Source organism: Calidris pugnax, unplaced genomic scaffold, assembly GCF_001431845.1.
Source record: "Calidris pugnax isolate Ruff unplaced genomic scaffold, ASM143184v1 scaffold89, whole genome shotgun sequence".
Taxonomy (NCBI): domain Eukaryota; kingdom Metazoa; phylum Chordata; class Aves; order Charadriiformes; family Scolopacidae; genus Calidris; species Calidris pugnax.
This window is the reverse complement of record NW_015090865.1, coordinates 3,386,321-3,408,219: the sequence shown is the minus strand read 5'-3', so window position 1 is coordinate 3,408,219 and position 21,899 is coordinate 3,386,321. Positions and strand designations below refer to the sequence as shown.

General features: G+C 39.1%; 2 protein-coding genes across 4 annotated transcripts; both read right to left on the bottom strand.

Moving 5' to 3' along the window:
* Positions 1 to 1,592: 1,592 nt before the first annotated feature.
* Positions 1,593 to 15,793, bottom strand: LOC106889895 (mitotic checkpoint protein BUB3). 3 transcript variants are annotated; one of them, XM_014945402.1, is made up of 9 exons: positions 15,751 to 15,793; positions 15,482 to 15,624; positions 13,064 to 13,258; positions 11,856 to 11,925; positions 10,283 to 10,434; positions 6,951 to 7,109; positions 5,347 to 5,524; positions 4,726 to 4,942; positions 1,593 to 2,602 (listed from the first exon to the last, which is right to left on the bottom strand). In XM_014945402.1, exons 2-9 carry the CDS (start codon positions 15,488 to 15,490, stop codon positions 2,593 to 2,595), a joined length of 990 nt encoding a protein of 329 aa, XP_014800888.1. In that variant the 5' UTR covers positions 15,491 to 15,624; positions 15,751 to 15,793; the 3' UTR covers positions 1,593 to 2,592. The 3 variants fall into 3 exon arrangements, with proteins under 3 accessions (XP_014800888.1, XP_014800887.1, XP_014800889.1); XM_014945401.1 differs by having other exon boundaries at positions 15,482 to 15,773; XM_014945403.1 differs by lacking the exon at positions 1,593 to 2,602 and having other exon boundaries at positions 4,722 to 4,942; positions 15,482 to 15,774.
* A 1,067-nt stretch (positions 15,794 to 16,860) lies between these two features.
* Positions 16,861 to 21,026, bottom strand: LOC106889803. Its single transcript, XM_014945217.1, has 4 exons — positions 20,926 to 21,026; positions 20,547 to 20,826; positions 18,129 to 18,323; positions 16,861 to 16,989 (listed from the first exon to the last, which is right to left on the bottom strand). The coding sequence occupies exons 1-4, from the start codon at positions 21,024 to 21,026 to the stop codon at positions 16,876 to 16,878; spliced, it is 690 nt and encodes a 229-aa protein (XP_014800703.1). The 3' UTR covers positions 16,861 to 16,875.
* Positions 21,027 to 21,899: the final 873 nt, after the last annotated feature.

Below are 21,899 nucleotides of genomic sequence, written 5' to 3'. Positions count from 1 at the left end.
TACCGTTTTTAAGTCCGTTTCCTCCTGCATATTTTGAGCCACATTTGTCCACTGAAGCACACAGACCTCAGAGGTTTTTTTTTTTTTTCCCCGATATTTATCAATGAAAAGTTGCACAGATGCCATCATTTCCAGGCTGTTACATGTCTACTTTGTTAACCAAACTATTTGGAATTCCCCTAATTCTTTGTTTTCCCCTAGCTCTTACTTAAATTGGCTCCCCACAGTTCTACCCCCATCGCTCCCCACTCTATCCTCTCTCCACCCCATGTATTTTTTTCTCCACATCATCCCTAAGCCACCTTTTCATCCCTCCCAGCTTATTTCTGCCTTCACATATTATTTATTTGGACCCATCCTCACCTCAGGTCTCTTTTCTCCACAAGCAGGTCACTGTTGTGCTTCTAGGTAACAACAAAATAATTAACTTGTGGGCTCAAGCTTATGGTTTGTAACATTATACTCTCTCAGCAGAGGAGAGACAAAGAAACAAGATATTGTATACGTTTGCTCTGCAAATATGTTTGTATTTAAGCCTCTACACACATACACATTGTGGTCTGGAATGCTTGACAGTGTTCTTAACACAGAGTCTGCTCTCTCAACCTACAGTTATGCCCCAAACTAGGGATTTTCCTTACTATTTCTGTGCTAAGTCACTCTCAAGTACCTTTGATTCCCATGTTTGGGCCTCAGACCCTATGTATCAACTCATATCTCAAAAAATCAAACAAATTTAAAAAAAAAAAAAACCACACCTGAACAGCAAGGGTTCACCACTTCCTAAACTGACATCAAAAATTCAACTTTTGCCCAACGTCAGTCATGTACCCTCAATGCAAAAAAGCCAATTAAAGTGGGAAGGAACAGGGATGGTGCACATCTACCAGAACAGAGGATGGATGCCACTGCAGTGAGGGCATTATTCACATTTAATTCAGGAAGATCTTTAATTTTTCCAAACCCATCAAAACCAGTCTCTATTATCCAAGAATCCATATCTAGCTCATGACAGACTATCAAATATTCCACATCCAACTCATTTACTATGTCCACCTGGTAAGCTTGTTAGCTTTCTGCACGCCCAGAGCTCAGCTTCCTCTCCATCACCACCTTCTTTGGAACGATTGGTCACTATTTCTGTTGGCAGCAAGTTTGTTTTCTGAACAGTCATAAAATACACCCACTGGCTAGGTAGGCACTGATAACTCAGAACAAACAGTTGTGAGTAAAGCATGAATCCAATCAGCACTCCAAAATATCTACACCTTAATCATCTTTGATAAGGCCCTGGAGTTTTGTTCTGTCCCTCCTCACTATTCACTACTAAGTGAATACTTAAATATTAAGTACTTCCCAGACACAAACTACTATTAAGAGAGCAGTGTGACAGTCTGTCCTGCAGAGTTGGATGGGATGACTTTTATTGGCAGCACTAATCAGAAGGTGTTTATCTTCACAAGCAAGTCAAGAACGTGCAACATTAATATATCCTTTTTTAGCAGAAGATGGATTTGGAGGTTTAGTGTCTTGATCAGATCTACATTCCCATTCAGAAAAAAAAAAATAATCAAAACACACAGTGTTCCAAGTTGTTTTTCTAACACCATTTTCCTAAGAAATTTTTTAATTGCTCCAAGTTCAAGTATTTTCTCACACCTGATACAAAATCTGATTACAGATTAGACTTTTTACCAACTGGCACTAAGGCACACAAGACATTCAGAGAAACAGCATATTTTCATGGGTTTTGTGGCCAGAATGACACTTCCACTCCGGGGAAACTCCTCTTTTCTACCTTTCCACTTGTGTTACTCCTGGGCTACCAGGTCAGATCTGCAGACTGGGAACAGACCACTCAGCTACAGGGTGGAACTCTGCATTTGCTCCCACCTACCTGCAATTCTTCCTGAGCATCATTAATTTTAAGCTTTTATGCAGTATGTGAAAAAAAGCAAAGTACCACATGTTCAAGTTCTTTCCTCCAGAAACAGTTAATTGCTCTCCAGTAACAATCAAGCCACTGAGACAAACAAGTCCATCTAATACAGCTTTAGGTTTTCACAGCCCTGTGAAAACATTGCCTGGAGAGCCAATGTTCCCCAGTAATGAAGGAATTCCCAGTCCATCTCATCAGAAGACAAAAGCTTCAGAAATTTTCCATTTCCAGGAAAATCTAGAACTCAAGAAGTCTTGCAACTTAATGGTTTAGTCTTAATGTTTGTTTTGCAAAACAGTAAAGGTTGTTAGACAAAGCATTTGTTTTCAAAAAACCTATGGATATTTATTGAACAATTATAAGACCACCGGAAGTTTTCATAATTAGATACTACAAAATGTGAAAAGTTTTTTAAAAGGTTGCCTACAGGAGTGAACTAATTTAGCTACAGACAGCAGATAAAGAAAACAGTTTCACTACCATTATAAGCAGGCAAGTAAAGCAATGACAGATTAAGACATACAATATACAAACAAATATTTCTTCGTTAAAAACAACATCAGTACAAAGATTGTTCTTCTCACTTCTATTGGTTTAGTTTAGTCTTGTTAGGAGCAGGTGGGCAGCTCTTGTAGAGAAGTAGCAACAGAAGTCTAAGTAGACCTGAAATAAATAAACCACATTTCAGCAAGCAATATTCAGAGTCATCATAAGCAGGTAAAACATTCACCAGTCCCTAAAAGCAGGACCGTGTAAAAAGACCCGTCACTTGTATCAAAATACAATATGTAATAATTTAGCCATCAAAAAGATGATCTTGCCAAGTTTTCTTTCTATAATATGGCACCACCTTGATGCACTTAAGAGTGCATCGTGCAGAAATGCCAACTGATCCAAATTAATATGCAAAAGGATCACTATGAAACAACTATTAGTCTTCTGTCCTAAGTAACTTATTTTTAGAATGAGCCAGAGATGACTCACAGTCCTGTAACATTAAAATATATGCATCATTCTTAGTGCCCTACGGTTGGCACAAGCAACTTGTAAATGTCAGAAAAGCATACAAACCTTGTTAATGTTTTCAGAAATTCATTTAAAGATAGAAACAGGTCCAAAAAGATGCCTGTCTAAATGCATTGCAATTACGTTACAATTATTTTCCAAATACACAGATATGCTCTGTCTTTTCTCAGCTCATTACTGACTCAAACAATTTGCCCTTCTGGGATCAATTGTTTGCTAATAAATAATTGTTTACAGTCACAAAATGATATTAAGGAGTATTCTTATTAGTTTTCCTTCTACAGCCTAATAAGATTCAAAACTAGCTGATTCCCAAGAGTCTAACCTTAACCTTGCTGTGTTTAACAGCCCAGGAAATGATGAACCATCTGTTTCAGAAAATAATGGAGGGCCAAGAGGAAATATTGTTTAATTGTAGATTAACCTCCTCATACGGCAGAATGAAGCATCTACAGAATTAGCAACCATAACTAGCAATGAACAAAAATAACTGAAAGTAGCTCTTACTATTACAAGACCAATAGCAGCAAGTATTCTTTTATCACCTCTTTTTTTTTTACCTTCCCATATGTATATAAAAGTACAACCTGATTTTAAAAATAAATTTGAATTACCGTCTTTGGATTTTTTTTATTTATTTTTCATTTGAGGAAGCCCCAGAAATAAATACTGAATAGTTCTGGTTCTATTTTTCCATGAATATCAAATTTATTTTAAAACAAACAACTCCAAGTGAGAGATGGTGTATTTATTCATATTTATTCCTCTGTAACTTCCACCTCACATCTCCACAGCGATAAAATGGCTGCTCCAAACAATATACAAGTCATTTAAGAGATGAGGGGGGAGAAGGTGCTCACATCTCCACAGTGATAAAATGGCTGCTCCAAACAACATACAAGTCACTTAAGAGATGGGGGGGAGGAGGTCTTGAGGTTTTAAACTCAAGAACTTTGATCACTCATGTGTGTCTATTTACATAGCCACTTAGGTACTAAATAATGGAGACAACCAGATAAAGTGTAAAACAGTTTTGAGGACCAGAAAAAAAAATAATAAATAGCAATGAGAAACCCCAGGAATTTGAAAATCAAACCAACTGCTCCTGTGCATAATGCAGAGCAGTGCAACCCTGCACCGACGGCAATTTTTCTACGTACCGTTCATGCCAAAGCGAGCTTAACAGAAATCTTTCACCTCCATCAATCAGTTTGCCCCATTTTGACAGCAACAGTGATAGAAAAGTGTGTTATCCGAGGGCTGCAGCAAACTCAATACAGGGGAGCTGAGAAAGCTTTTCCCTGCTTTCACACAGCCTTCCCAGAACAGCATCTACAGTCCCTTCTGGCTGTGACAGCCGAGCGCACGCTCAGCGTGTAAAGATTTCATTAATTCCAAGTTTTAAATATCCAAACGCAGTAACATTCACTCAAATAAATTATTCTTGAATTCTTCACTTAATTCCTGAAAGCAATGAGCTAGCAATAACTCCACAGCTTCATATAATAGCACCTATTCACAAAGGATAAGGGTTTGACATTCTTCTCCTACTAAACAACTGGGCACAATTTTCTCCATCAGCCGTCTATCAACCTACGGATATTGAAAGCTTGGGCCAACAAGATAAAATCAAACCCAACCCTACTGTCAAGCTGCACTATCTGCTGGCATCAATAATGCTATTCATGAATTTAGGAAAATTAATAAATCTTGGGATGAATGCTCCCGAAAAAGCTCAAATACAGGTGAAGCATACTCACTTAGGTTTTGTTTCGGCGTCTGTCACTTGGCGAATATAGATACCATCTTCAGGATGCTCAATGTCATCCATCTCATACATATAGGAGGAAGCTATTGCCAGGGTAGTCCCATCGTTGCTGAAGGCAAGTGAGGCTATGCTTGTGGGATACCGATGGAACTGGCACAGCCTCTTCTTATTAAAGGGATCCCAAATATTTACAAATCCATCCGAACCTCCTGAAAATTAAGGTTTAAAAGCTGTTTGTAAATTGTAATCGGGAAAACGGCAGCACTGAAAAGAAACAGCAAGCAAAGAAAAAAAAAAGAGAAGAGAAAACTACCTGGAATTACTTATCCAGTAAAAACACTGAGTTAGAGTTGTATAATTCAGTAAAGAGCATAACAAGTATTTCCCAAAAACCCTGCCAAAGCAATTAACTCTCACTGCAGCAAATAATTTAAAAACTCTGCAGCAAATAATTTAAAAACTCTGCAGCAAATAATTTAAAAACTCTGCTCATTGCAAGAAATGCAATTTAAATGCTGAAAAAGTAAGGGCATATAAAATAAAGGTTGACCTGTTTAAATCAAAACTAAATGAACTGATGCAAGGGTTACAAAAAATTAGGTGTCTGCTCTACCTGTAGCAAACGTGTTGTGGACGTTATGGAAGGAAATAGCATTAACTGGGTAAATCTGCTCAATGTTGTTTTCCTTCAAGCGGTGACATTTGAACGCGTATTTCTTCTTCTGGATTTCTGGACTTGGATCCAAATATTCCACCGCAACACGCCCTTCGATAGAACTTAAAACATAACCCTACAAAAAAAAAAATTTGGAGATTTTAGTAGTTTAGAATATGCATTTTAGAAGTTTACAACCCAAGAAGAGATTGCAATATAATTTATCTTATACCCCTCTAAATTCAAATAAATGAAACTTAAACAGTCTTAAATTGTGTACAACCAGACATTGTTTGTTACCACAGATCCATGGCATCATCAATACAATCTGCTTCTACAAAAGTAATAATGCAAGAGAAAAAAAAAAAACTTGCTGAGACATTCTCATTTGACCATAGTTTTAAGCTGACTGTAAAGCTTTTAATTACACCTGCAGATCTAAACAAAGGTTGATTTGGGGGAAAAAATGTTAAAGAGTTATGAACCCCTTGTATTTGCCCACCCATCCCCCAGGCCCTAAATATCTCAAATATTAGAGATACTCACAAGACTATTTCGTTTCAGAATTACATTAAAATTAGTTCAGAGCTTTATACTAGCAACTAATCACTCAAGTTGAAATAGTATTTTCAGTGAAACTTGATTATAAGTGGTGTCCACTTATCCAGTTAATTACAGTCCTGACTTAGTGCAACCTGAGATGCTTATTATAACTTCAGAGTTAAGCCCATAATAGATCTTTTCAGAAACAGGATCACAATGATATCTAGCTATAGTGAGGTTCTTTTTAAACCCATCATACAATACAATCTGGAAGATCAGCTTGTTTTAGTACAACTAGAACTGAAAATGGACAAAGCGTTCATGGCAGTTCAAGAACAAGGAACTATCACTATGCACATGGGAAAACTCCCCTCCAAATTAGGCAGAAAAAAACAGCCTTCTTTTTTTACTTCAGCAAGCCTATCTGTGGTATTTCTCTATGTTAACCTACATGGAACAGCTGTATGATCACCCAAATTGTACAATTCCCCCTAGATAATGGATCATGGGTTCTTGAGTGCATGACACAGACTCAGAGTTTAAAAAAAAATACATATACGTATATATAAATGGCATTCATAGAGTTTTAATCCTGCCCCTGTTCATAACCCATTATATAGGGTTATAATGCATAAAGCCTGCAAATTCTGTCCTCTCTTCTTCTGCAACTTTGGGGGAGGGGAGGGCAGTGTTTGTTATTTAACCACACATCAGCACTGTGATGTATTAAATAGGTTATTTTTAAAAAGGGAGACAAAACAGAGAAAAAAAACTAAAACATAATATGCTGATAAGTCAGTGGCAAAAACTTCTAAGCTATGCTATTAAAAACAGTTAACCTGGAACAAGAAGCCTCAACACCTTTTTTTTCCCCCCTCCTCCCAGAGTTTAATTTCAAAATTTTGAAGACCAGAACTTGTTTTAAAATGAGAGAAAGATGCAGAAAACTTGAAAAATAAAATACCATTTTTCCTAGAGAACATTCAGCAGAAATGTAATTATTGAGATGGTTTCTGTACCTGTTTATTGGGAAATGCCCTGATACAGCGGGTCTGGTATTTGAGACTGGATTCTCTTCGCTGCTGAACGTAACCCATGTTCCGCAAATCCCACACCAGCACTCGCCGACCTGCCGTCCCCACAATCAGTCTGTCCCCAGACACAGAAAGCGTGTAGACCTTTAAAAAGAATAAAAAATATACCATATTTAACACTTATCAGCCTAGCTATCCATTGTTCATCGGACAAAATAAAGTGTCAGCAATACGCAATAACAAAACAGGCGACATCTACAATAAAGACGAAACTATTAAGTTTATAGCTACAGTCTTTAGCTTCAATTTATAACTCAAATTTGGGATAAAGAGCAGTAGTTTGCAGCTGGTTAGTGATAAGACACCCATGTAGCACTTCAAAAGCTCACCTTGAATTCTGTACACTAGCACATCCAGGAAAAATCAAGCCCGATGCAGCATCATGCTACATATAACTAATTTAGCAAATAAAATATAAAAAAATTCAATATGCATATGCATTTATGGAATTCTAAATGTCAGCAGGTTCAGTTATCAGTCTCCAGAGCTCAGCAACTTCTAAATAACCTTCCACATCTGAGATTTCTTCCTTTTGCTAGTATTACCCATGTTCTAAATGCTACACATGTGCAGCAATGTTTACGTACAATTCAAAAGGGAAATCAGTATTATTCAAGTTTTCCTCAAAAATTATTTCAAGCATTAAATTTATCGGCTATTTCAATGCAAGAGGAAAGGAGATATACAGGGGGGAAAAAGGGGCATGGATACTGGAAATCATCTTTGCTTGGTACACACTTGCATTTCCCACTCCCAATTCATGATCCTGCAGCTTAGTCCTACAATACTACGTCATACATCTTCTTGGTGTTCCTCCATCTGGTAATCATGTGGTTTTCTTTTTAAACAGAATATTTCAAGTTGAGCTTCATGTTAATGAAGGGAAACAAATAGCCAAGGAATCATTAAAAAAAAAAAACAACACAGTACTTTGTATACTTTAATAAAACTAAGTGAAACTGAAGGAAGCAATATGCTTGACATCATTAAAAAAGACTATCGTTTGGAATTTCAACTCTGCTCCAAAAATTGGCTCTAATTGGCTCTAAGAGCTTCTAATTTTTGTTTATCAAATTTCTCATGAAAATATTCAGCATCATTCTGAATCGCTCTGTTTCCAACTGTTACTTGGGATGCAGTTATTCTGGAAATACATTAAAAACCAGAACAAGAAAAAAGGTTCGGTCAAAAACTGTATTATCAAATGAGTTACAAGTTGTTGATACAGAAGCAAGATGGAATCCAGCCACCTGTAACTGTCCTGGCACTAACAAAAGCAAACTGTAAAAATAAGCTTTTTCAAAAGTGATCTAATGTAGCTAAATACATAGGAAACAGATCTTGTATATACCTCAGATCAAGAATCACAAGTGTAAGAGACCTGGTATCCCACCAGAAGGATTCCGTTTACTTTTGGCAGATGCTTGGACAGTTTCACTCAAGCCCCTGGTTTCACTTTCTGGTTCTCTGATAAAGCCCAACTTAAAGCTATTTGATTCTGGTAAAACCACATTGAAATATCAGATAAAGCAATTTCTCTCTTCATTTGCTATAAACATTTCTGGAGAAGTTGTGTTTTCAAATAATTTCTAATAAAAAAACCTAAGCAGACAATGTGTGTGTAAATAAACTTCCTTTGACCAATCCACATTCACTCAGTGTGCATCCTTGCTCTAAAATATGATTATTTTAGGTGGGAAATGTCTTTAACATTCACACAGGAGTTGCCTAAACTTTCTGATGACCCCAAGTGCCAAATCCCACCTATGCATAAAAAGGGCAAGAAACCTTTGAGTCAAGAGTAGTTGCACACTTTAACAAGACATTTTTTTTAAATCTCCCTTCATTATTGATGCAAGAATTGATCCAAAAATATTAATAAACATCATATAAAATGTGTTTGTATGCACGTATGGAAACAAAGCCCTAAAGAACATTAAATATCTTAAATCTCCTTTACAAACCCATGTCACACCTGTACAGTAAGTATTCTTTCTCCACCACACAATCATAAATCAAATGAAACCATTGTCATGCAGTTGAGGAGGTGTACACATTTATCAAAGGCAGCATTAAAAAAAATGACATAATGAACCTTGCTGAACCAATAAGCAGCTTGATTCACTGTGGCTGTCCATTATGTGATACTCTGTCAGCAATTTATCACAGTTCTTTACATGCTACATACAACGATAAATCAAAACTAGAAATAATGCAATTACTTTATTCTGCACAAAGGTCTTGGCAGAAGTAGATTCAGCTGTGTTGTAACAAAAGTAATAGCTATTTAGATGCGATAGGGAACGTAATGATGGCTTATAATTATGACTTGACAATACAATGTGACAGAGCTACATGAAATTTAAAAAAGGTATAGGCAAAAAAAAAAAAAATATTCAATGTTAAATTATCCAGCAGCTCAGCCTGTGCTTAGAAGACTATGAAAAAAACAAAAATTATTGTTCTATAATTCTTTCAGTGACACCCCTGTAAACAGTATAAAGATTAACACACCACAGAACCATCAGAAAAAGCTTAAGACATTATATTTTACTTCATTCCTCATAGTCTCTCATTAGCACAGAGGATTTGAGTATTAGCAGAATGTCTGCATTTACTAGGCATTAGTCCAACAACAGATAAATTACAATACAAGCAATTCTGCTCAATCTTTTAATACAAGTGGAAAAAAAACCCAAAATATTATTTCAGGCAACGTAAAAGGCTGCCTCCTGTATTTCTATGCACATTTCAAAACGGCCAGGATTCAATATATCTAAAAGTCTTAGTGTTTAAGGAAATTGATAGTGCAGGATTATTAATTTCACATGCTGGTTTTGTTAGGTTTTCCTTCCTCAAGTTTTTTTTAAGTTATATGAATTTGGTCTACCACAGGTGCTAAGAACTAAGTTACCCTCTCCTATTCATGGAAGCTCAAAACCTTAATCTAAAAATCACAATATATTCCGAATATCAATGTTTTAAAATGCATTCTTTTCACAGCTTAAAAACCATTAAACGGTGCTAAGAACTAAGTTACCCTCTCCTATTCTTGGAGGCTCAAAACCTTAATCTAAAATCGCAACATATTCTGAATATCAATGTTTTAAAATGCATTATTTTCACAGCTTAAAAACCATTAAACATAACTTTTCAAATTCAATTCAGTTTAAGGCAGTGCCCTGCGTGGTGATGTTTGACCAGTGGCTGGGTGAATTATTTAACATCTCACCCAGAACACAGCACCCAGCACGTACCTTTTCAGGCTGAGAGAAGGTTCCTGCGTTACAGGGAGTTCTGGGATCCCACAGCTTAACAGTTTGATCCCAGCTTCCAGTCACCATCACATTCACCTCTGGGCAATACTCAACACACCTGATAGGAGCATCATGGGCACCAACGAGGTTTTCTGGGAGAAAATAGAATATATTGTAACTTTATTGGCTCTACAAACAGTCAGAATGCATAAAATAACGATTTTTTTTTTAAAAAAGGGACCCACTACTGCAGTACAAACACCCTATTTTCTGACATTCCCACAGGAGTACTGACACACTAGGAGCCTATTTTCTGACATTCCCACAGGAGTACTGATATCCCTTTAAGGATAGCTCAGTCTTCAGCAGCATAATTTTTGCCAAGATCAGAATGTTAAATTTAAACGTATGTCTCCTGAGATTATGAAAAGAAGTCAACAGTTTTAGGCAGCCACAGAAAGATCTTCAAAAGTATAAAGAAGTGCTCAGTATCAAATGGCATCACCACCTGTGGCACAGGCACTACTGGAGACAGCAACTTAAGCTTTTATATATTAACATTATGACAAAAGAAAGGGATTAATATTCCATATTAATAAAAATATTAAGTTTATATAAACACTTCTAGGAAGTCATCTCTAAGAGAATTGTTTGACCTCTTTCATAACATTAGTGCACACACAAGTTTGTCGAGCCCGGGCTATTGGCTAGTTCTGGTGACCATTTTTGTCTCAGGCTGAAATTCCCTTTTCTCTTTAACACACAAAAGACAAACTATCTCTGTATTTTGCACAATGAAGCACTGGAATTGTCTTACTTTCAAGCAACGTTTGTTAGGAAAAAAATGTAGTGTAAGGTCATGATGTTTGACAAAGTGAAAGCTTTATACACATTCTGCATGTATGTGATAAATCATTCTAAATACGTCTAAACCACAAACTTTTGAAAAATAATAGGCTCATTTTTAGTTCAGCTGAGCTGATTCCCCCTAATTGAGACATGGTAGCCTGTGGCAGAGCAGGATTATCCTCAGAAATCCAACTCAAGGCATCCTACAACACCACTCTATGAAACTTTCTGGCAAATGGCCAAATGCTCCCATGCTTTTAGGTGGTACTTATTGGGGCACTAGTTATTCTGCTCAATAAAGTCACCTACGACGTGAGCCTGAAATCAACAGTGTGACCATATATAGCTATTTCCTGTCCTTCCGTTTTCACTTTAAGGTAAGTAAATCAAAAAGAAATACACATGTAAAATATACCGATGAATATTCATCATGGGAAGAGTTTCCAGCCTCAGTTTAACATCTGAGCTGAATCTGTTCCTGCCAGAAGCACCATCTTCAAGTACAGAGTGAGGAACACCGCCTTGTCCAGTGCCTCGGTGACGAGAAAGGGCTGCACAGCATAGAAGACCACTGAGCACTGACACCTTAAATCAACAGAGGCTACTATTTAAAGCAAATATCCCCCAACTGAAAAGAACTTGAAACATATGCCGTTCATCTAAGTATATAAATCTGAAGCTTAGGCCAGCTGCTGAGACCACCTACAGAATTCAATCTGCTTACCTTGGTCCGTGTTCAGATCGTGCATTTTCAGTTGCTGATCTAACCCTCCACTCCAGGCATGGGTAGGATCCTATAAAGCAAAAAAGTTCCACCTTATAACATGCCTTAAGTTTCCCTGGTGGCTATATATTTAATCTCCCGGGTTCATAACACAGGACTTGATTTCAATAGTTTTGGGAAGTTACGAATTAAAGACACAAAGGTCAAGATCCGGCCCAGATCTAAACAGGCAGATGACAGAAGCTTTGCAAAATGTTTAAGTAAAGCACTTTGAGCTACACAATTATTATTTTTTTAATTTAAAAGTAAAATTAAAAAGAAAAAAAAACAGTTAGAGGCTACATCAAATAACATATTCTAGAACAACAAATCACATAATGTTTATTTTTTAAATGACCACCAACCTAACCCAGTTCCATCCAAGCAAAGTGTATCCCTTGGAAAACTAATTTACAAACTAGAAACCATTTGAGAACCTGCATGTCGAGCTGCAGCACGATATTAGCCATGTGACAAAATGTTCAGGGAAAAAAGCACGAGTAGAATTAAAAATATAAACTGATCCTTAAAACATTCAGTAACATGTCAAGACCCAAGTCACGGGAGGACATGCCAGAATATAATGCAAAAAAAAGATGCTAAATGAAACCTTCTAATTAAAAAAAAAAAAATAAAAACAAGAAAAGTGGCATTAATAAGCTTAACCCATTTATATTTCAAATCCAGTGCATTAAAAAAAATCCAGAAATCAAATATCTGTTGAATGGCCCACTGGCTCACTTGGAACAACGCTGTGTTTCCAAAACAGCCAAGCATGAGAAAGTTAAAAAGAAAACACTGAGCGGCTGTGAGCATTTATTGCAAATAAAGATTCCTGGCTGCACACTACCAGTACAAGGCTTTGTTGGAAACACGCGCACAATTTACCACAGAGTTGCAGAAACAGCACAAACCAGCTCAAATTACTTTTGCCCACCACTTCCACCAGAAGTAAATGACTTGAGTGCCTGCACCCTCCAAAGGAAATATCTGTATTTAGGACTAGAATTACATTCATTAAAAGAATAATAATTGGCAGAAGTAAGCTATTTTTTTAAACCTAGATTTCAGGTAGGATTTCACTATCTCTTTGATTTCAGGGACTGACAATTTCTCACGTATCTTGAGGACTGTATGTCTATAAAAGAATAATTAAAAAAACCACTTACATAAAAAGCACAGTCAAGGACAGCTCCTGAATGTTGATATTTGAGTCTCATGGTGTTGGCAGGAACATCATAGAGCCGGACAGTTGTGTCCCACGATGAAACAAGCAGAAACTGAGATGTATTTGGACTAAACTTTACTGATGAAATACCATCATCTGGAGTTTGATTTAGTTTGAACTCGTTTGATCCCGTCATCTGAAGGAAAAGACAGTAACACACAGATACAATTTTAGTACTAACAGGAACATAAGCCTAGGCAGTTAGTCAGTCACTGATCCATGCTAAGGTGAGCAGACCTGAAAAGTTTACTACCTTTCACACAGAAGTTCAGAACACCCAGATTCCTGACAAACTCTCTAAATTTCACGACGTAAATCATTATCCAGAACCTCAATAAATTCTTTCCCCTACAGAGAGCTTTTAAATTTAAATATCAAATATGACACACAAACAGTACAAAAAGTGTACTTTTATTATGATCTATAAGCTGAGATATCATTACTTACAAATGTATTTTTCCCTCATGGCCACTGTGTACGTGGCTATATCTTTAAAAGTAAGTATTTATAAATTACTGCAAACATCAAGAAGTTAAAAGACATGCAGGGAGAAAGGTAAAGTATCTGATTTGAAAACACCAACAGAAAGTGCTGGTTTGTTCCTGATTTGGTATGACTTCCATATGCTTTCAAGAAGTGCAACTGGATCATCTTTTAACTAGTTTTGGGCTCTCTGCAACTTTCCAATCCTTTGGCTTCCCTAAATGCTATAAAATATTTCCAATGAAACAGCTTTAAGATTTTTTTTTTTCCTTCTGAAGCTTAAAGGTCAGATAAGAAAGGAAATTTATGCTTTGTGGGGTAAGGAAATGTAGACCAAACATGTAAATGTGATGTGACTAGATAAAAAAATATCATCAATTCAATGACAGATCAACCCCCAGGAAGGTAACTGTAGCGCTCACTTCACAGGACTGGTTAGTTATATACACAAAAATTCAAATGAGAGCAGAGACTTCGAGCAGCAAATTTCAGCTGAGAAGACAGTGCAGATCTTACAAACACTCCAAAAGAAGAAATTATTCATTATATGGATGCTAACAAAATCACCAAACTTTTGTTAAAGCTTCAGAAAGCCTTAACAACACATTTTCCCTTATGCTGAAAGGGCAGAGAAGTAAATTAGCTCAGATTTTCCATAACACTATCACTCCTGAATTTGTATGTACAACTGCAAAGGTAAGATTAGACTTCTGAGAATAAATCAAGAGAGAACGAGCAGATGAACCAGGACAAGGTTCAAATTTAGAGCACTACTATTCGAGTTCAGCACTTGTCAGGAACTGAACAATCATCAAGTTGTACAATAATGTGAGCACTACACATTCCTACACTGAAAAAATTCCAAATTAGAAGCTTTGGTGGGCGATCTCTAAGACATCCTTAAAAAAATATACCCACTGTATAAACAGAGTGGCATTTCTGCTATTTAAACATGAAGTGAGGGGAAAAAAAAAAATTTAAGAAGTGGAAATAAAAACTTAAGTCCTTTTTCAGTTCTGCTTTAGAAATACTTGGGGGAAAAAAAATATGCTTGAGAATTTGCCACATGTATTTCTATGTGAATACTACAGAGAATTTGGCAGCACCTTCATCACACTTTAAACGGTGAAAGGTACCTCAGCGAGTATTTCAGGAGGATGTACACGGACACAAAATCCAAAGGAACTCAGAACAACTACGAGAATTAGGCTGGATGCACTAATTATCTACTTGCAGCAGAAAACTCAAGCAACAAACACGAGGATTTGAGGCGCCTGGTACACCAGTTACAAACCAATCAAGTTGGTTTCACAAAACCAACCAGTTTACAAAAGCAATCAAGGAGCAGCACTCCAGGAAGCAACGTTACTTACGGCAGAAACCTGGAAGGATCTCCCAAAGATATTTTTAACGCAGGAAAATGTACAGAATATTAGAACTGAAATATATCCTATCTTTTACACGTTACCCAAGAAAAAGCTGGGGGGGAGGAAACAAAACAAAGAAAAACCAAACCAAACCAAACACGAAGAGGTCTGCATATTCTCCCAAGTGCAACTGTTTCACAACAGGAATTGCCATGCCCGCCCCAAACAACAAAGTCCTGGTAAAATTTTCAAGCACCGCGAGAAATAACTCATAAAGCAGACGCCACAGGGCAGATGCACGCTGCAATAAACCGCCACACTGACTTCACCACAGGCTGCACCTTCGCCATTCCGCTCATTTTTACTGAACGGATAAGAAATCGGTGCTTTTATAGCTCCTCTTAACACAACACGCTCATTCATCCATTCTGCTAGCCGGAAAACACTGCCCGAAGAAAGCGTTCGGCCCACCAGCCTGCCCCTTTCCCTTAAGAAGGCATTAAAAGTACCGTTTTCATCTTGTTCCTTTGGTCGCTTCCCGCAAGGCGACGGAAAAACTTTTCTTCCTGCCTTGAGCAGCGGCGACGGAAGGCGAGAAGCACCGGGGCTCGCTCCGGGGGTGCGGAGAAACAGGCCTGGGTCGGCGGAGATGCTGCGGAGGGAAGAGAGTGAGAGAAAAGGCCCCCGAGGAGCGGGGGAGAACCGAGGCCGAGCGGCTGAGGGGAGGCCGCCCTTAGGCCGCAGCGCCCGCTCCGCCGCCACGCAGGCCCCACCGTACCCCGTAAACCCCTTCAACCTTCCCAAGGCCGGGCGGTGGGGCTGGGCGACGGGGAAGATCTTCAAAAGTATAAAGAAGTGCTCAGTATCAAATGGCATCACCACCTGTGGCACAGACACTACTGGAGACAGCAACTTAAGCTTTTATATATTAACATTATGACAAAAGAAAGGGATTAATATTCCATATTAATAAAAATATTAAGTTTATATAAACACTTCTAGGAAGTCATCTCTAAGAGAATTGTTTGACCTCTTTCATAACATTAGTGCACACACAAGTTTGTCGAGCCCGGGCTATTGGCTAGTTCTGGTGACCATTTTTGTCTCAGGCTGAAATTCCCTTTTCTCTTTAACACACAAAAGACAAACTATCTCTGTATTTTGCACAATGAAGCACTGGAATTGTCTTACTTTCAAGCAACGTTTGTTAGGAAAAAAATGTAGTGTAAGGTCATGATGTTTGACAAAGTGAAAGCTTTATACACATTCTGCATGTATGTGATAAATCATTCTAAATACGTCTAAACCACAAACTTTTGAAAAATAATAGGCTCATTTTTAGTTCAGCTGAGCTGATTCCCCCTAATTGAGACATGGTAGCCTGCGGCAGAGCAGGATTATCCTCAGAAATCCAACTCAAGGCATCCTACAACACCACTCTATGAAACTTTCTGGCAAATGGCCAAATGCTCCCATGCTTTTAGGTGGTACTTATTGGGGCACTAGTTATTCTGCTCAATAAAGTCACCTACGACGTGAGCCTGAAATCAACAGTGTGACCATATATAGCTATTTCCTGTCCTTCCGTTTTCACTTTAAGGTAAGTAAATCAAAAAGAAATACACATGTAAAATATACCGATGAATATTCATCATGGGAAGAGTTTCCAGCCTCAGTTTAACATCTGAGCTGAATCTGTTCCTGCCAGAAGCACCATCTTCAAGTACAGAGTGAGGAACACCGCCTTGTCCAGTGCCTCGGTGACGAGAAAGGGCTGCACAGCATAGAAGACCACTGAGCACTGACACCTTAAATCAACAGAGGCTACTATTTAAAGCAAATATCCCCCAACTGAAAAGAACTTGAAACGTATTCCGTTCATCTAAGTACATAAATCTGAAGCTTAGGCCAGCTGCTGAGACCACCTACAGAATTCAATCTGCTTACCTTGGTCCGTGTTCAGATCGTGCATTTTCAGTTGCTGATCTAACCCTCCACTCCAGGCATGGGTAGGATCCTATAAAGCAAAAAAGTTCCACCTTATAACATGCCTTAAGTTTCCCTGGTGGCTATATATTTAATCTCCCGGGTTCATAACACAGGACTTGATTTCAATAGTTTTGGGAAGTTACGAATTAAAGACACAAAGGTCAAGATCCGGCCCAGATCTAAACAGGCAGATGACAGAAGCTTTGCAAAATGTTTAAGTAAAGCACTTTGAGCTACACAATTATTATTTTTTTAATTTAAAAGTAAAATTAAAAAGAAAAAAAAACAGTTAGAGGCTACATCAAATAACATATTCTAGAACAACAAATCACATAATGTTTATTTTTTAAATGACCACCAACCTAACCCAGTTCCATCCAAGCAAAGTGTATCCCTTGGAAAACTAATTTACAAACTAGAAACCATTTGAGAACCTGCATGTCGAGCTGCAGCACGATATTAGCCATGTGACAAAATGTTCAGGGAAAAAAGCACGAGTAGAATTAAAAATATAAACTGATCCTTAAAACATTCAGTAACATGTCAAGACCCAAGTCACGGGAGGACATGCCAGAATATAATGCAAAAAAAAGATGCTAAATGAAACCTTCTAATTAAAAAAAAAAAAAATAAAAACAAGAAAAGTGGCATTAATAAGCTTAACCCATTTATATTTCAAATCCAGTGCATTAAAAAAAATCCAGAAATCAAATATCTGTTGAATGGCCCACTGGCTCACTTGGAACAACGCTGTGTTTCCAAAACAGCCAAGCATGAGAAAGTTAAAAAGAAAACACTGAGCGGCTGTGAGCATTTATTGCAAATAAAGATTCCTGGCTGCACACTACCAGTACAAGGCTTTGTTGGAAACACGCGCACAATTTACCACAGAGTTGCAGAAACAGCACAAACCAGCTCAAATTACTTTTGCCCACCACTTCCACCAGAAGTAAATGACTTGAGTGCCTGCACCCTCCAAAGGAAATATCTGTATTTAGGACTAGAATTACATTCATTAAAAGAATAATAATTGGCAGAAGTAAGCTATTTTTTTAAACCTAGATTTCAGGTAGGATTTCACTATCTCTTTGATTTCAGGGACTGACAATTTCTCACGTATCTTGAGGACTGTATGTCTATAAAAGAATAATTAAAAAAACCACTTACATAAAAAGCACAGTCAAGGACAGCTCCTGAATGTTGATATTTGAGTCTCATGGTGTTGGCAGGAACATCATAGAGCCGGACAGTTGTGTCCCACGATGAAACAAGCAGAAACTGAGATGTATTTGGACTAAACTTTACTGATGAAATACCATCATCTGGAGTTTGATTTAGTTTGAACTCGTTTGATCCCGTCATCTGAAGGAAAAGACAGTAACACACAGATACAATTTTAGTAATAACAGGAACATAAGCCTAGGCAGTTAGTCAGTCACTGATCCATGCTAAGGTGAGCAGACCTGAAAAGTTTACTACCTTTCACACAGAAGTTCAGAACACCCAGATTCCTGACAAACTCTCTAAATTTCACGATGTAAATCATTATCCAGAACCTCAATAAATTCTTTCCCCTACAGAGAGCTTTTAAATTTAAATATCAAATATGACACACAAACAGTACAAAAAGTGTACTTTTATTATGATCTATAAGCTGAGATATCATTACTTACAAATGTATTTTTCCCTCATGGCCACTGTGTACGTGGCTATATCTTTAAAAGTAAGTATTTATAAATTACTGCAAACATCAAGAAGTTAAAAGACATGCAGGGAGAAAGGTAAAGTATCTGATTTGAAAACACCAACAGAAAGTGCTGGTTTGTTCCTGATTTGGTATGACTTCCATATGCTTTCAAGAAGTGCAACTGGATCATCTTTTAACTAGTTTTGGGCTCTCTGCAACTTTCCAATCCTTTGGCTTCCCTAAATGCTATAAAATATTTCCAATGAAACAGCTTTAAGATTTTTTTTTTTCCTTCTGAAGCTTAAAGGTCAGATAAGAAAGGAAATTTATGCTTTGTGGGGTAAGGAAATGTAGACCAAACATGTAAATGTGATGTGACTAGATAAAAAAATATCATCAATTCAATGACAGATCAACCCCCAGGAAGGTAACTGTAGCGCTCACTTCACAGGACTGGTTAGTTATATACACAAAAATTCAAATGAGAGCAGAGACTTCGAGCAGCAAATTTCAGCTGAGAAGACAGTGCAGATCTTACAAACACTCCAAAAGAAGAAATTATTCATTATATGGATGCTAACAAAATCACCAAACTTTTGTTAAAGCTTCAGAAAGCCTTAACAACACATTTTCCCTTATGCTGAAAGGGCAGAGAAGTAAATTAGCTCAGATTTTCCATAACACTATCACTCCTGAATTTGTATGTACAACTGCAAAGGTAAGATTAGACTTCTGAGAATAAATCAAGAGAGAACGAGCAGATGAACCAGGACAAGGTTCAAATTTAGAGCACTACTATTCGAGTTCAGCACTTGTCAGGAACTGAACAATCATCAAGTTGTACAATAATGTGAGCACTACACATTCCTACACTGAAAAAATTCCAAATTAGAAGCTTTGGTGGGCGATCTCTAAGACATCCTTAAAAAAATATACCCACTGTATAAACAGAGTGGCATTTCTGCTATTTAAACATGAAGTGAGGGGAAAAAAAATCTAATAAGTGGAAATAAAAACTTCTTAAGTCCTTTTTCAGTTCTGCTTTAGAAATACTTGGGGGAAAAAAAATATGCTTGAGAATTTGCCACATGTATTTCTATGTGAATACTACAGAGAATTTGGCAGCACCTTCATCACACTTTAAACGGTGAAAGGTACCTCAGCGAGTATTTCAGAAGGATGTACACGGACACAAAATCCAAAGGAACTCAGAACAACTACGAGAATTAGGCTGGATGCACTAATTATCTACTTGCAGCAGAAAACTCAAGCAACAAACACGAGGATTTGAGGCGCCTGGTACACCAGTTACAAACCAATCAAGTTGGTTTCACAAAACCAACCAGTTTACAAAAGCAATCAAGGAGCAGCACTCCAGGAAGCAACGTTACTTACGGCAGAAACCTGGAAGGATCTCCCAAAGATATTTTTAACGCAGGAAAATGTACAGAATATTAGAACTGAAATATATCCTATCTTTTACACGTTACCCAAGAAAAAGCTGGGGGGGAGGAAACAAAACAAAGAAAAACCAAACCAAACCAAACACGAAGAGGTCTGCATATTCTCCCAAGTGCAACTGTTTCACAACAGGAATTGCCATGCCCGCCCCAAACAACAAAGTCCTGGTAAAATTTTCAAGCACCGCGAGAAATAACTCATAAAGCAGACGCCACAGGGCAGATGCACGCTGCAATAAACCGCCACACTGACTTCACCACAGGCTGCACCTTCGCCATTCCGCTCATTTTTACTGAACGGATAAGAAATCGGTGCTTTTATAGCTCCTCTTAACACAACACGCTCATTCATCCATTCTGCTAGCCGGAAAACACTGCCCGAAGAAAGCGTTCGGCCCACCAGCCTGCCCCTTTCCCTTAAGAAGGCATTAAAAGTACCGTTTTCATCTTGTTCCTTTGGTCGCTTCCCGCAAGGCGACGGAAAAACTTTTCTTCCTGCCTTGAGCAGCGGCGACGGAAGGCGAGAAGCACCGGGGCTCGCTCCGGGGGTGCGGAGAAACAGGCCTGGGTCGGCGGAGATGCTGCGGAGGGAAGAGAGTGAGAGAAAAGGCCCCCGAGGAGCGGGGGAGAACCGAGGCCGAGCGGCTGAGGGGAGGCCGCCCTTAGGCCGCAGCGCCCGCTCCGCCGCCACGCAGGCCCCACCGTACCCCGTAAACCCCTTCAACCTTCCCAAGGCCGGGCGGTGGGGCTGGGCGACGGGGCCGGGGCTGGTCCCCGGCCCCGGCGCCCAGCCCCGCCGCCCGGCCCCGGGCCTCACCTCAGCGCTCCCGCCTGCGGCCTAGCAACAACCGCCACTACCGCCACCGCGCAGGCGTACTTCCCCTCGCCCCGCCCACCGGCGCCGCGCCGCCTCGCCATTGGCCGGTTCGAAAGAGCGGAGCCGTGCGTGTGCGCCGCGGGGCACGCTGGGAGTTGTAGTCCCCGCCGCCAGAGGCTGAGCGGCCGGTTTAACATCATTTAACGGGGAGGTGGCGGCGGCGGGTCCGGGTCCCACTGCTGGGCTGTAATAACGTTGACGGCCAGACCCGAAATGTGCATTATTCACCCTAAAAAAACACACCGGGAAGCGGAGCGACGGCACCGGCACCCGTTACCTGCCGGTCAAGGGTAGCACCGGGCTGAAAACACCGGTTGTGGAGCGCCGCTCTCGTTCCTACGCACTGAAAATCACCTTATTTCTCTCTTCCAGTCCTTTATTACTCTCTTATCTTTTTAATATATTTTTCCCCGTTCTTTTTTCTCTGCCGCAAACGTCCCCCGCGCTCGGTACCGGTTGGAGCCGGTGGGCGCCGTTTTAAACAACCGCTTCGACGCCTGATTTGCTTTTTTTACTTTTTTTTTTTTTTTTTTTTTTTTCCCCCTTTTTCCCCCGTGGGAAGGCGGCCGTGGGTGCCCCGGGGGCGGGGAACGGAGCCACCGAGCGCCGGGGCCCCCCCCCACCGGGAGCTGCCGGTCCCGTTAGTCGGTGGCTTTTTCTAAATCACGGCGGCTTTTAGCAAAATACTCCGAAAACAAACAAACAAACATACAAACAAGCAAACAAACAAACAAACAAACAAAATGTTTCTGAATCCGGCCACGGGCACGGGCGGCCCCGGGATTTCCTGCAGAAACGAGATAACAAACATACAAACAAGCAAACAAACAAACAAAATGTTTCGGAATCCGGCCACGGGCACAGGCGGCCCCGGGATTTCCTACAGAAACGAGATAAGGAGGCGGAAAAATAAA

Excerpts from the sequence above, each read along its gene's own strand:
- LOC106889803 (XM_014945217.1), bottom strand. The coding sequence starts at position 21,026 with ATGGCGAGGCGGCGCGGCGCCGGTGGGCGGGGCGAGGGGAAGTACGCC. Across the intron at positions 20,827-20,925 it reads CCGCAGGCGGGAGCGCTGAG|GGGTTTACGGGGTACGGTGG; the intron begins GTGAGGCCCGGG and ends GGAAGGTTGAAG. Across the intron at positions 18,324-20,546 it reads AAAGGAACAAGATGAAAACG|ATGACGGGATCAAACGAGTT; the intron begins GTACTTTTAATG and ends CTTTTCCTTCAG.
- LOC106889895 (XM_014945402.1), bottom strand. Across the intron at positions 10,435-11,855 it reads CGATCTGAACACGGACCAAG|AAAACCTCGTTGGTGCCCAT; the intron begins GTAAGCAGATTG and ends ATTTTCTCCCAG. Across the intron at positions 4,943-5,346 it reads CCACAACACGTTTGCTACAG|GAGGTTCGGATGGATTTGTA; the intron begins GTAGAGCAGACA and ends CTTAATTTTCAG.